At 38.5% G+C, this 15,564-nt stretch overlaps 1 protein-coding gene across 1 annotated transcript; it reads left to right on the top strand.

Annotated features, from left to right (window-relative positions):
• Window positions 1-4,419: 4,419 nt before the first annotated feature.
• On the top strand, window positions 4,420-12,682 carry LOC307151641 (immunoglobulin superfamily containing leucine-rich repeat protein 2-like; the record flags this gene model as incomplete). The annotated part of the gene is given in 5 exon segments (XM_079859755.1): window positions 4,420-4,457; window positions 9,561-10,437; window positions 10,440-10,449; window positions 10,451-11,012; window positions 12,650-12,682. Coding segments are annotated over 4 exon segments (1,473 nt in total). The 5' UTR covers window positions 4,420-4,457; window positions 9,561-9,569.
• Between the last annotated feature and the right edge of the window lie 2,882 nt (window positions 12,683-15,564).

The following is a 15,564-nucleotide window of genomic DNA, read 5'->3' as shown; positions in this document are numbered from 1 at the left end:
TGCACAATGATAGTCTATATAGATTAGCATTACATTATAAATATAATCTATTATTATGAAAATACCTGGCATGGCTTGAAAAACACAGGTAACTCAAATATCATTGCAAACATGTTTATTGTCTTCAAAACGTCTGTATCTGCATGTTACAGCGCGATCTCTTGTTAGCTTTGTGTGTATCAGTGACGTCCTGGAATGTCACATGATCATGGCTCTTCTTCATGTTCCATATATGGACTATTATTGTGCATATAGCGCCCTCAGGCTATTGGTATGAATTCAAAATACAGTATCAGAGTACCAAACGCTCATAAAGATTACATCGACGCATTTGGGTATAAATTCAATAAATATTATTCCTGTCTATAGAAATATGATGTAAATCTATGAGAATCTATCAATATTTCTCCAAATCTACACAGTTTTGAGCTAAAGCCCTGAGGGACGTTGTTTTGTGTATCACTGTCATGACGACAGCACAGAGTTTTTTATGAATGAAAGCGGCTGACGCGCATAATTCATATTAAAGGTATCGACTCATTTTTTCATTTCATAACTCCTGACACAAATTAAGACATAACTGTCACTATGAGTTTCTCAGAATACAATAGTGGTCAAATACTGAAACTTGAGTATTATATCTTTTTAATTATGTATAGTTTGTCAAGGTATAACATTAAATCTGATAGTAATTTTGAATTAAATAAATAAAAAACGCTTCAGTGTGCGGGCGCACTGGCAACGGTTAACAGGTTAAATCACATGCAGCAATATTTTTAACCTTAAAGGCAGGGTCGGCATTTTGTTTAAACTTTCTTTATATACCAATACATAATTAAAATGTAAGTACTCTGAAAAAGAGAGTATAAAAATCGAGTGTCTGTAGTCCTCTCAGGGCGCAATAAACACAGCTACTTATTTCCATTTGGAACGAATGAAATGATTGGCTGGGCGACTGTCACTCTCCCTCGCTACCATGGCTACCACCCCTGCTGCTACAGGAGCTGCCCACATGCGCGCCGCACCCGTTTGACTCGAGGAGGCGAAGAGGCACAGAGAGAGGCACGGAAGCTAGGAAGAATCACAATAATGGCAGAGAAAGAGCAGTCAAAATCTCCAGTACCTGCATATACAGTCAGCGAAGGCAAACAAGGCAAAAAAAGGAACTAGTAAGGTAGAAAGGTAGGCTACTTGTCACCGGAGTGTAACGTTAGTCCTCATCAGAGCCAACAGTGCTTTCATCGTGGAAGCTCTTACATGCAAAACACCATGTTATGAATCTTACACGAAATTCACCTTCATCACAGTGTAACTGATGGTAATGGGAAAACGTGTATCAATGCAACCTGTTTTTAGCTTTGCCTTATGCTACTAGCTCGTTACCGAATCAAACTCAATATATTTTAAACTTTACCAGTATCGATATGCTAGCTTGATAGTGAGTACTAACAGCCATGTTAGTTGTTTATGGGTCATTGACGAATAAGGTTTTTAAAAGTGTAAAAAAATAGAATGGAGATATAACCCTATCTGAAACCATTTTTTAGTTTACTTAGTTTTTTTAGTTTAAGATTTTTTGGTTTGTACAATCAATTAACACTGTTTTTTGTCATTTTTTACAAGATGGAAAAAATGTCACCAAAAAAGTAATTCGGTTTAACCACTGATTTGAAAGTTAAAAACTGATTTGACATTGATGTTGAGATAGTGTGTACCACAGAAGAAATATTAAAACAAATTATCACTGATCTCATAAATGTAATAATTTATTGGACTACTCTAAACACTCCAACATATTCAAGTAAAACATTGCACAGGGAAAGGAGAAAAGGGGAAATGTAAAAAAAGAGCCTTATCTGCTTTATATTTGTATTATTGTAGTTCCTTTAGTTATTAAAAACAATATTATTCCATTTAAATATTTACTATATCGGTTTTACCGAATGACATTTTGACACTTCAAAATCTTTAAAATACCTTTATATGTAGTAAAATATAATTAAAACCTTTTGGATTCAGTAAAAGAGATCAAGTTGTACAACCTTACATACTTAGGATGTTGTATATTTGTTTTTTTATTATTATTAAGGCCTTTGGACAAACAAAAATGACCCGTCACGTCATTGACCTTCATATTCATAATGATAAAGTTAGGTATTTTATTACATGTGATTCTGACATGATGTTACTACATGCACTGGCAAACGCATCCTCCTCCAGCTGAGCGGTCGGCATCGGCGTTCATGTGTTTTGGGGGCGTGGCTTTGGAAGGAGCCCAAAAGGGAGGGGGTGGGAGTGAATGGAATAAGTAGCTGTTTTTATTTCAGTCCTGAGAGGACTACAGACACTCGATTTTTATACTCTCTTTGTCAGAGTACTTACATTTTAATTATGTATTGGTATATAAAGACAGTTTAAACAAATTTGGGAAAAAGTTTTTTAGAAAAATCCTGCCTACCCTGCCTTTAAAACATCTTAATGAATTTTAAATTCATGAGGATGTCTACGTGGCGGATCCTGGCGGTAACACTCTGAGCAGCAAATGAATTGGAAGTCTTGCATATTCACGTAAAATAGCTTAGCCTACTTCTGCACTGATAATAAGGTGGATGCATAAGTGGATTAACAAATTTGGTCCTCGTTCATTAAATTCATTAAATAATAATGTCAATGTAATATCATCAAATAGTAACAGTAAATAGTTTTGAAGTAACATTAGCATTAACCCAAAAAACACTTTTATTTTTATTGATATTGTATTTGGCCTGAAATAACATTTATTCAATAAATTAAACATGGTTTGAAAACTTTGGTTTATAGTTCTGTATTAATAATGATAAGTTACATTTATTTTTCCCCCCTAATTTAGAGGCTCCATATCTAATCTTGCCTAAGGCACTAAGTAAGCCAGAACCAACTGAGGATGTCAGGTTACCTAAAATGATATCATGGCCACGTTGTGTCCTCAACAAGCTATTACTAGGAGTTCCCCCCAGACTAACACAAAATGGCAGACATCAACTTCGTAACTTATGCAGCCTGAATTACACTGTCACATGTTTTAGCGGTCTCATGGCGGCTCTCAATAAAGCAACTTAACACAAATTACATATCATAAGAGCTAACAGTATTTGACACAAATATGGAATGAACTATAAAACTCACTGTGAAAGTCGTAGTGGTTCCGTTTCCTTCACTAAATGATCCCTGGTGAGTCAGACCTAACAATGCTGGGTTACATTGAGAAAAAAAAGAAGTTATAACAGAAAGGTATACCTATATTTTCTTCCTGTTTTCGGTCGAAGTCCAAAGTAGTCGATTGTCGAGTTCACTCGCGTGATAACCTATGCGCGTGAACTCGACGATCGACTACTGTGGACTTCGACCTGCTGCCAAACTATCTAAACAGACCTATGATAGTAGGGCTAAAGCCGTACCATTTTTGGCTGGTCAACGTGTTTGGATTCATGACAGAAATATTCAGGGACGTGGGAAATTGTGTAGTTGGTGGGACCCCATGCCTTATGTTGTAACTGGGACACTGGGGAATACTGGACTTGTGTACTGGGTGAAACCAGAACAAGGGAGACAGGAAAAAGTTTTGCATCGGAATGCCCTTAAGTTGTGTTCTGCATCTGAGGTAGGACATCCCCAGCCTGTAATTTCTGAGGGTACCAGTACATGTACCAATCCCCTGCCTTATAGAATGTGGGTTGCTTTAGAGTCTGATTATGTAAATGGAGAAAATCAAGTGAGACATTCTACACGTCCCAATTTAGGACAGCGGCCTTGAAGTATAGATGAGGGTGGTCAAGTGATAGCAGGGACTGCTGATGTTTTATTGTGGGGTGTGTGTGTTGGGATTAAAGTATTATTGTAATGTTTATTTTATATGAATGTATTTTGATATTGATTTTATTTTTTCTTTCATTGATCGGTGCTTGTGTGTTTGCCATGTTTTTGCTCTCTTTTCGACATCCGTAATAGACTAATCCATAATCCAGCATGATAGGCTGGTTATGGAAGGGTGGAGACTGTTGCCCTTGAAGAGCGCACTGTGAAGACTGAGAGCGTCTGTCATATCGGATGTGACAACGTTTAGTCACGTGTGGGTGAAGGAGAAAGTTGTACGTCCTGCTGTGGTGCGTAGACGCGGCCGTCTGAGAGTACATGAAGAGCGCGTGGTCGAGGTTCGGTGAACACGACGGCGCGCAGAGGAATCACGTTCACAGCTGAACAGAGACGAGTGAGTGCGAGTGGGTCGAGGTTCGGTGGACGTGTAGAGCAGACGTCATCTGCCGTCTGCTAACAAAAACAGCAGAGATTTCCAGCGGGATATAAAAGGCTACATCATGTTTTGGGATAATTTGACATCTGAGCATTAAATTGTTTTTAAATCTTTTCAAGTGTCGTGTTGAATGAAATCCGCGTGAGCGTTAGGAATATATCACTTACAGGTAAGGCACTATGAGAAAGTTTTTAAGCAACAATGTTCCAGAATGTAGACAGAAATAATAGCAAATAAACTGTAAAATTGTTTGGTAACACTTTATTTTAATGTGTCCTTGTTACATGTAGTTACTGTAGTAATAACTATAAATTATGCTTAATTACATGCAACTAACCCTAAACCGAACCCCTTTTTCCAACCCTAACCCTATAGTAAGTACATGTAGTTAATTATTATTACTCTGTACTTAAATGTATAAATACACTGTAACAATGACACCTTATTTTACGGTGTCCGTGTTACAGAGTAATTGCTTAATTAATTACTTAGTAGTAGACGTTGTAATAACATGTAACAAAATGTAATTAACATGTAACTAAGTTATGGAACAGCCTGTACTTACAGATTGTAATTATGCACATGTAATAGGCAGCTACTGTTACACATATGTAATAAGCCAAGTCGGTTACATGCGTGTTACAGACTTGGTACAGTGTAATTATATAAGAAAGTACTTAGTACTACACAATGTAACACAAGTACTTAGGCTACTAAGGTCCGGAAAAGCCTTCAGTTACACATGGTAATTTTGTACGTTCTGTAGCATTACACATATGTAACATAAAATAAAGTGTATCACGATTGTACTTAAGTGCACTTCATGTGTATCTACATACCTTATCCATCTTAATTAACCCACTAGTTTACTGCTTAAATACATGCAGTAGCTTCTTAATTACATTAAAATTACAGAATGTTACACAGGTATAAGCTACGTAAAATAAAGTGTATCAAGATTGTACTTAAGTGTACTTTGTGTATACATACCTTATCCATCTCTGCCTTAGTTTGATTTAAACTCACTAGTTCACAGCTTGAATACATGCAGTAGCTTCCTAATTACATTGCAATTACATAATATTACACAGGGATAAGCTACGTAAAATAAAGTGTATCAAGATTGTACTTAAGTGTACTTCATGTGTATCTATAAACCTTATCCATCTCGGCTTGTTACATATGTGTAACAGTAGCTGCCTATTACATGTGCGTAATTACAATCTGTAAGTACAGGCTGTTCCATAACTTAGTTACATGTTAATTATATTTCGTTACATGTTATTACAACGTCTACTACTAAGTAATTAATTAAGTAATTACTCTGTAACACGGACACCGTAAAATAAAGTGTTAGCACCATGGTTACACTTTATTTTAAGATGTATTTGTTACAATGTAATTATACAATTAAGTACTGAATAATATTAACTAACTACATATACTTACTATAGGGTTAGCATTAGGGTTTGGTTTGGTTTAGGCTTATCATCATAATTGTTGGAAAGGCCGAGTCATGTGCGCATGCGCTACTTACTGTCAGTCATCATCAGCAGACGAGCGGGACTGTAAGCAAGACTATGTGTGCGAAGTGCGTCAATAAATATATGTAAGTTGACTGTTTACCTAGTTTGGTGATCAATACTTGTTAAGGAGCTGTAAAGCCTTGATGTCATACTTTCATAAAGTGATGCATGTTTAAGAGAGATGAATCTGTTAAAGGGATACTCCACCTCTGGGAAGATGAATGTGTATTTAAAATAGGTCATTTAAGTTGAAGAAATGTGAAGAAATTTTTGAATTTGGAGCTTTCTAGACTGAGAAAAGCCAGAAAATGTATTTTTGGCTTATGTGGATGAAAGACAACAACTCCCAGAATGCACTTGCTTCGCTGCCTTATAGGGCTGTCAAAATTGCTCAAAAATGACGTTCGAATATTCCCTCTAAAAAACACACGAATATTCGAACTATTCGAACATCTGGTTGTGCATTTTGTCAATGACGCGCATTACGTCAATAACAGGACAAATTAATACAAAGAGACATAACTACTTGTATAGGTAGTAATACATATTTGACAATGTATTACCAACACAAAACCAAGTAAATAAACTAATGGCCAAGACCGCAGACCTCACTCTCGCTCACTCGCAGGCACTCTCTCTCTCTCTCGCGTGCCCTCGCGCTCACGCTCTCTCTGCGCATAACGGTTTAAATTAACAACAACAATAAGCACATGTTGAGTGCTGATCAAGAGTTTTGTGCAAGCAATTTAAGGTCGCAACTCTTGTCCCAAATATAGCAGGCTTTATTCAGTGATTGAAACAAATTTATTAACATTAATTGAAGTTTTACAGTATAGAACCGACATTGAACGCTCCGAGCGAGCTGTGCTGTGGTAAACATGGAACTTTTCTGTTTAACGTTAAATAAAATGAGGCACACAATTCCGAGAAATGTGACAACAAAGAAATTTTACCCTGAGGTTCATAAAAAATAAAGTGCTATTAAAAAAGAAAAAGCCTACTTACATTCTTGGTGCTTGTATTAAAAAAATGAAAAACTGACTGCAATTTATTCCATTGTCTTTTTAGTGCACTGTCAACTTTCAGCAGTGACGCTGTGCTAGACAGTGCGACTTGTGTGACCTGTCCCTCAGGCAGCGCGCGCGCCCACTCGCAAAGCAGACAGCCGCGCCTCTGCTTCCGCGGGCGTGTTTTTCCATATTCGAAATTCACATTCGAATATTAATTTTCACGTTAGAATTCCTGTTTTTTAAAACTATTCGAATATATATTCGAATTTAGAATATTCGTTGACAGCCCTACTGCCTTAGGAGGCCACGCCTACCGGTAAGGGAGCGCAGTTGAAAACAAACAACAAGGCTAGCCTACGTGATGAGTTTGCCAGGGATTTAGAGATCGGCTTTTGCGTTCTACAGTCGCCATTCATTCATCATGTTTACTGTGGAGAGCAGGACGAGGCTGACGGCCGCGGGAGAACGGCGCGAGGCCGGTGGCGTCATTACTGAGACGCGCCGGGTCTCGCATCGCTCACGGAGGAGCGGGAATTTTCTTAGCAATGGTAAAACGCACATCAACCGATCACTTGTTTAGCGTTCATGTAAACACTACATTCAGATTCACCGATCGGAATGAATTCAGTTAGATTGAAACAAGAGGTGTGCATGTAAACAATGAATGGCGACCGCAGAACGCAAAAGCCGAATCCCGTACATTTTGAACTATCTCGCCCGCCGGACAAGTCCGGGAAAAGGAGGATGGTTACTTACTCAGCTTTCTCCTACTACTCAGCTTTCTCCACAGAACAAGAGCCTGCTAGCTTAGCTTCCAAAGAAAGACGGCTGACACTGTGTACATTCTGTGAGTGAGATCCCACCCTCTATGGGTGGGCTGAAAACATGCGGAACAGCTCCTACTACTGGCTGTAGTCTTTAGCCTCTGGCCAGAAAATCCTCCGATGACGCAAAATTACGATTTTTGCGTCATCGGAGGATTTTTTCCAGACAAAAAATACATAAATCTCTTGTCTCAGGGGGATATGAGGGTGGAAAGCACGGTAATTCGAAAATACTACAGGTTTTCTACTGATACAAATCTTAATGCTAAATCCTGAAGTATCCCTTTAATCGCGTGAGGTTGAGGGCTCGTGAATGTGCCGTCTATGTGCGATATTACTTGCAATTTATAATATTTATATTGCACTCAGTGTTTGATTTGTGCATATGTATGTGTGATCGTTATATTAGTATTTAAAACTCTTGTTATTTCGAGTTTAAAGCAACAACATGGAACTTTTCCTCTGCGGTCGCCCTACAGGTTGGAAGCGGAATTGTCCATTACCGCTGTCGTAAAATGATTTACGGTTACTGTATATGAAGCATGTAGGTTTTTTTTCATATGGGCAATGATAATATTATTAATCTTCCTCCTTTTATAATTTATACATATTTAGTAGACTAAACATTTTAACTCAAACATTTGCGATTTGCATGTCGATTACAATGCTCAAATCTGAACGAGAATGATAGCGATAGCATCCTAACCATCTAAAACTAACGCATGTTAGTGTTTACTAGCTACCAGATTGATAATTCGCTCATCTACTAGCTGATTCATGAAGATAAATAAATGGAGGACCAGATAGTTTCCGTAACGTAGCCAGGCAGACAACAGATTAGAAAAACTAAAGATAGTATGCAAGCAATTTACAGTTACTTACTAGTTCAACAGCATGACGGCCAAGTCAGCATCGGTCTGGTAACACTCCTCCTCCATTAGCTCACGCCAGCAAGCAAACGCTCGACCCATATTGATCCTCGTCCTGCCTTTCAGTTTATCACTCTCCCTTTTCCTCTTCCGACTCTACTCCGACAAAACCTTGGACTTCTTATGTTTCGCTGCTGCTTCAGCCATGACGAAAACAGACGCACGAAAACAAACGCGCTGGTTGGCCACATTTGAGGAAGTGGTGGGCGAAGTGACGTATGCCGTAAAGCAGTCGAATTTTGTAGTTCTTTTTGAGCGCTGGTTACTACCCGCACCGCGAAGTTACATAGTGCCAGTAAAAGCGATACAGACCCCGTCAGGCTCTGGCAGACGTCTCATTCAACCTATTGTAAGTCGATGTACTATCACAAGGGTCTTGGAAATATATTATGAAGGTTGAAAAGCTACATGTTGTTACTTTAAGGACGCGATCTTTATGATTATGTGCCGTTCATTTAAATTACCTAAGATTTAGTTTCGGTTTTGAATGTTATGCCATTTCTGACCACCGGGTGGCGGTGTTGCATATTTTCGTTACTTGTATATTGATTTCTTTATTTAATATAGAATCGAACCTGATAATTCTTTATTTGAGAAATGTAGATTTGGTAGTAATGTTTGTATAATAATACGAGAGACATTTGTTAATATATATCTTTATTTATTTCCCTTTGTAGACCACAAACACACACATCTAAATACTTTAAGCAACCTGTGTACTGCTGTGTTGTGCATAGCCAAAACTGTCAACAATAAACCACCTTTGCATGGAACTGATTCAATCTAGTGTGTTCTGATCGACACCCCATTGAGGAAAGCTAGAAATAATAAATCATCACCTATTACAGTCCAATCCTTCTATCGAATAATAATAGTTTGCAATAGTTAACATTAAATGACTTCTTTCATTCACATTTGTTCTTTGAGTGTGAAAAATACATAAATAATTTGTACTAATCTGCACCTTCATGTGTGCTTGGCAGGAGCTGAAAATGGCAACCAAATACCTGATGCTTATTGCCTTGGGGACTGCAGTGATTGGCAGTGCGCACTGTTGCCCTGAACAGTGTACCTGCTCTGATAAATATAACCGCCAGTTAACAGATTGTGCCAACAAAGAACTTCTGGAAGTACCTGTGGGCTTGCCGTCCAATGTGGCCACCCTGAGTCTTACAGCTAACAAGATTAAAGTGCTGAAATCCAAAAGCTTTATAAATGTGATCCAGGTGACCTCTCTTTGGCTGGCTCACAATGAACTCGTCACTGTCGAGAGGGACACCTTGGCTCCGATGATTCAGCTGAAAATTTTGGATATTAGCCACAACAAAATTGTGCATTTTCCATGGGAGGATTTGGCCAATCTCACTGCCCTGCAGTTGTTAAAGATGAACAATAACGAGATGGTCAGCATCCCCAAGAACGCTTTTTCCAACCTGAAGGACCTGCGTTCGGTCCGTATTAACAATAACAAGTTTACCACCATCGTGCAGGGAACGTTTGATGCTTTGACTGCCATGTCCCACCTCCAAATCTATCACAACCCCTTCACCTGCTCCTGCAACCTAGAGTGGCTTAGGGACTGGATCACCAAATCCTCAATCTCAATCCCTGATCAAAACAACATTGTCTGCGATGCTCCTTCCCACCTCAAAGGTACACAGGTCACTAGCATGCCAAAACTGGATTGCAAGGCTCCGTCCGTGTCCATCACATATCAGCCAAACATCGAAAAAACCGAACTCTATGACGGATATTTGGTCGTGCTATACTGCGAAACAAAAGGAACCCCTAAACCTGACGTCACATGGGAGATATACGCTGGAAACCAACTAATTACATTCCCTTTACCCGCCATTGTCGAAAAAATTTAGATTCCGGTTAATGGGCCGCCTACGAATACCAGGTTCCTTGTGTTTCAAAATGGCACCTTGATCATCCCTCGCATGAGCAAGAAAGAAGAAGGCAACTACACCTGCTCTGCTGTCAACGACATGGGAAAAGCCGAGGGCTCGGTGAGACTTGTTGTCGCAGGCACCAAAAAGCATGCCATCAATTCGATGCTCGACACAAAAGCCCCTAGCCATTTACCAGAAGACAAACTTGGTTCAAAAGGATCCGTTATTAGCATGTGGTCCAAATCTGAGGAGAAAACAAAGAGCCTTCCAACCGGAACATCTCTTATTGCGGGGGATAGAGAGCAAGTGGAAGAAGGGGCCGATAGTTTGCCATTTGTTGGCAAATGCAGAATAATTGATGGTACCAAAAAGTCACCCCTGGACATGTTGTACCTTTGCGTCAGTACTGGTAATGGACATTCAGTGGTGCAGTGGTCCAAGATAGAGGGCAAGAATGCCTATTGCTTTCAGGGCCTCAAGCCAAGCACTAATTACACCCTGTGCCTCACCTATGGAGGCCAGGACTGTCAAGTCCAAGTGGTCTTGAGTAGTGGTCGACCGATATATCGCCGAGGCCGATATATCGGCCGATATTTGGAATTTTTTAGATATCGGCATCGGCCGATAAATCTTTCCGTTTGGCCGATATATTTCAAAACAGTTTGTGACTGTGCATTAGCGCTTTTTTCCACTGACGCGAACAGAGCGAGCGTGAATGAACTGAATACACTCGCTCTGCTCCGCCCAGCACCGTAAGACAAGCCACTCAGAAGTGAAGCAGACATCTGACAGACACAGTAAATGACCATTCGCATTCGCTTTCTAACCTGACGCTACATTGTGTTACACACAAAAACACTCCGGCGTGCAGCAGAGTCTATTCAAACAGTACCGTGATATGTCAGATCCGCAGCCCAGCGGTAGCTCCAGTGGGGGTCACAGATGTGATATAAACAAATTCAAACAAAACTGAAAACATTTTACCTCACAAACAGTCAAAAATCCCGTGACTGGCTGTTCCTCAGATACGCGCGTTGTTCTCGGGTTACATTTAACGTTAAACTAGACGCTGTTTTCCAACGGACTCGCGTGCACGGAAAAGCTGGGTCGCGTGTGAACGTACAGTAACAGATCAGTTGGTCGCGTGAGGTGGATGAGAGGAGAACACTATGTAATAATATTACGTTTGAAAATAAATCCTTGAAAATGTTATGCACTATCTACTGTATTTATTTATCCATGATTGGCGTAATATCGTGTGTAGTATACATTTTCATATGTTCATGTCATGCAAATACATATGTGACGGCTTGCAACGTTTTAAAGAAACAAACAAGCAAAACTAAACACATAAATCATTATTATTTAAATATACTTGAAGTAAAACAACCTGTTTAAAGTATAAATAGTGTAAATAAACTATGTGAAATTTTATATTTAACTATGTATTGTACATAAAATGTATACTGTAATTGCTTACAAATTGCTTTGTAAAAACCAATCTTTTGTTTAGATTGGTTTATTAATGATAAATGTTATTTGTAACCTGCAGTAAGCAGCAGTAATTATTTATGTGACTGAAAAAATTACTGTAAATATTAAAGCAGACAAGAAGCTGCACTAAAACTTGATTTATTGAAGTGTTACCTTACCTTTTTGTTTACATTTTAATTTCTTAGTAAATATTTTTTATTGCAAAAATAATTTTGCATAAATAGTATGTACAATAAATGTTCATTTAGTTTCACCAATATTCTTTATGTCTCTCATTTACTGTATTCACATGTATTGTATCGGCCTCATATCGGCCAATCGGCCAGATTGCTTTCTCAATATCGGCATCGGCATCGGCCATTAAAAATCCCATATCGGTCGACCACTAGTCTTGAGGGTGTAACTTTGGTTTGAGAAGTGGGGGCAAGCACGTGCACAGGTAGGGCTCAACCTGTGCAGAGCACATGCCCTTTTTGACCTTTTGCCCAAAGTGACCTTTTTTTGGTGGTGGTGTTTTTTTTTCTTCTTCTTCAATAAATCAATGCTATTTGGTCACCCTTTACGTCTGTCTGTCTGTTTACAAATAATTAGCCAATAAAAGTTCTTAAAAAGAGCTTGTGTAAATCTTGTTCAATCCTCAAACTGTCAGTAAACCTGATAACTCCGCCCCCTCTATCTTGAAGTTTCGCAGCAGCCGCACTGCAGACAGCAGCTGAATGAATTTTTGCAAGGGTAAACAAAGATCTTGTTTGAATAAGTACTAAAAACTATGTCTATAAAGGCTTATATTTTATTTATTTGATGTCTGACTGAGACATGTGGGACCTGAGAGAGAGGTCTAGCATTTGCCATCTAGTCATAGCCAATACATAGCCTACATTTAAATAGCCTGTGCATACAGTAGCATTTCATCTTTTATAAAATGAGATTTTGGCCAAATGTATTTTACATCAGGAAAAACTGAGCACCCATTGCTACAACAAACTAGTTTGTAACCTTTTGAAACTATGAAAATGTAATGTAATGCCGCTGGCACCGTTTTAATGACGGACAAAAAAAAGGCTTTTTCAGTTTCAACACATGCCCCTCAAAAGGTCTGTGCACGATCCTGAGTGGGGGGAGTGGGGGGGGAAATGTTTCCATTTCCTGCCTTTACATACATTTAGTGACTATGGTGATACAAAATCATACTGTGATTATAATGATAAGTTCTGCCAAAAAGAATAGTAGGCTACTAAACTATGTATAAGAAAAATATGTCTTTCTTACTTTATTGTTTAAAGGTCCCGTTATATGCCCCTTTTCACAAGATGTAAAATAAGTCTCTGATGTCCTCAGAGTGTGTATGTGAAGTTTGAGCTCAAAATACCCAACAGATCATTTTTTACAGCATGTTTAAATTGACATTTTTTGGGGCTCAGAAAAACGAGCTGTTTTAGTGTGTGCCCTTTAAATGCAAATGAGCTGCTGCTGGACGACCCAGGGGGCGGAGCTTCATGAGCTCGCGCTCAGTCTGTCAGGAAAAATTCATCTCACGGAATAATGATAATATCAGAAACTCTCAGTAACGGCGTTCATTTCGAGTCGGACAATAATGCCTACAGAGTCAGAGTGCTGTATAGAGATGAAACAGGTATGGTTTAGTAGTTTAATTACGGTTATTATAACGTATTTGTCATCTGCTTGTAGGCTATGTATCCATTATTTATTAATAGCCTACAAGTCTGCTGTCTGAATGATGATCAAACATATACTGATGAGTTTAATAGTTTATTGTACATCACACAAAAGATGAAGCGTCAGTTTTACTTCAGAAAATCACCGTAAGAGCTGAGTAAACACAGTAGCCTAAGTTATAAGAAGTGCACAAGTAGCCAGTAGAGTTGAGGGAGCATTCCCGTGGGCGGAGGTTAGTCAAGAAACGGTTCTAGTGACATCACTAAAGAAGGAAGTAGAGGGATGTAGTCCAATCGAGCCGTTTTTTGTAGTCAACTTCTGTTAAATAAAATATCTCGCTTGGCATTGAACTTTGAGCTTTATAATTTTACAGATATTATTTATACTCTAACAACAACATTACACACTAACTAAAGTTTGAAACATGGGATCACCCAGAACGGGACCTTTAATAGGGACCGATCGCCAAGACTTTAAAGAATCATTTTATAAAATCAAAAATGTTAGCCATTAATGTTTTGTGTATAAATACATTTTAAATAATGTGAGACTCAATTTCCACTGTAATGTAGAAACAACAAAGACAGTATATTTTAAATAATTGTTTATGCATATTGCAATATGCAAGTCTCTCCCATGTCCTCAATTTTCTCTTGACTACTGCTATCATATTTATTGCACATCATAACAACATGCTCTGCTGATCAGGTACATTACAATTATTACATATATTACATGCTTGCCTAGTAGATGCAGAGTTTGCAACCGTAATCTTGCAATGATGGTTTCCTCCTTTCTGCAACACCCCCTTATGATACCCCAACCTGAGAGTTTATAAAATAGTTCCCTTCCCTTTCCTCTATTCCAATGTTCCTGCCACATTCTCATAACTTCTTTCTTTATTATCGATTTAGCTTCTGATTTTCCTACTTGCTGTAACTTGCTGTATAACTTTGCTGTATAATGAAATATTTTGTGCTAGGGTTAGGGTTAGCCGAACCCTAACCCTAATCTCACACATATAAACATGTATTTGCTATATTTGTTCATCAGTACAGGATTCCGTGTCCTCCAATGACATGGTCAAACTAATATTAATAATTGCAGTGTGGTGAGATATGTGCTAAGCATTGAATAAAATAAAAAAATGCACATATGATCTCACTCCAAAAATCTGTAAAATTTTAGGCCCATTGTGGGCTCAACCCTGTGTGCAAGATCCAGAGAATCATGAAGTGTGCTCTGCACCGCTTGATTGTAATTGTACTGAATTGCTATTCATTCTAGAAATGTACATGCACTGAATGTGCAAGTTTGTACTTTTGCAATTTAAATTGGGCAAAATTTACAAAATACAAATTTTTCAGACATTTCCCAGAAAGTTTTCATTTCTTAATCCATATATTAAATAAATTGTTATTTTGCAATGATTGCATAATATCAATTTAATATGTAATATCATTTGACATTTTCATAATAATGTGATTATTTTTATTTATTTATTCAATAGTACTTCGTATGACAATTTGTCAAAAAACAATGACACATTTCAGATTGGTTCAGATACTGAAATAGTCTTCTGTCCTAAAGGAGTCCTGGCTTTCTTGCACATCCACAAACATCCACAGTAAGGGTCCCTAGTCAGACGTTCGGATATTGAACCAGATTCGCATGTCTACAGATGTTCAAAGGGCTCCCCAGTCAGATGTTCGGATATTGAACCAGTTTTGCACGTCCACAGACTTCAAAAATAGTCCCTAGTCAGACGTTCAGATATTGAACCAGTTTCGCACGTCCACAGACGTCCATAGGGGGTCCTAGTCAGACGTGGTTGTCAAGACACCGTTGGCACAACCTTAAGCAATGGCCCTACAATGGTGGTTTAATGTCAACGTTGTGACAACGCTCTAACAACCTTCAC

This window comes from Squalius cephalus, assembly GCF_949319135.1.
Source record: "Squalius cephalus genome assembly, chromosome: 23".
Classification (NCBI taxonomy): domain Eukaryota; kingdom Metazoa; phylum Chordata; class Actinopteri; order Cypriniformes; family Leuciscidae; genus Squalius; species Squalius cephalus.
The sequence above is the reverse complement of the archived record's forward strand: the minus strand, read 5'-3'. Positions and strand labels throughout refer to the sequence as shown.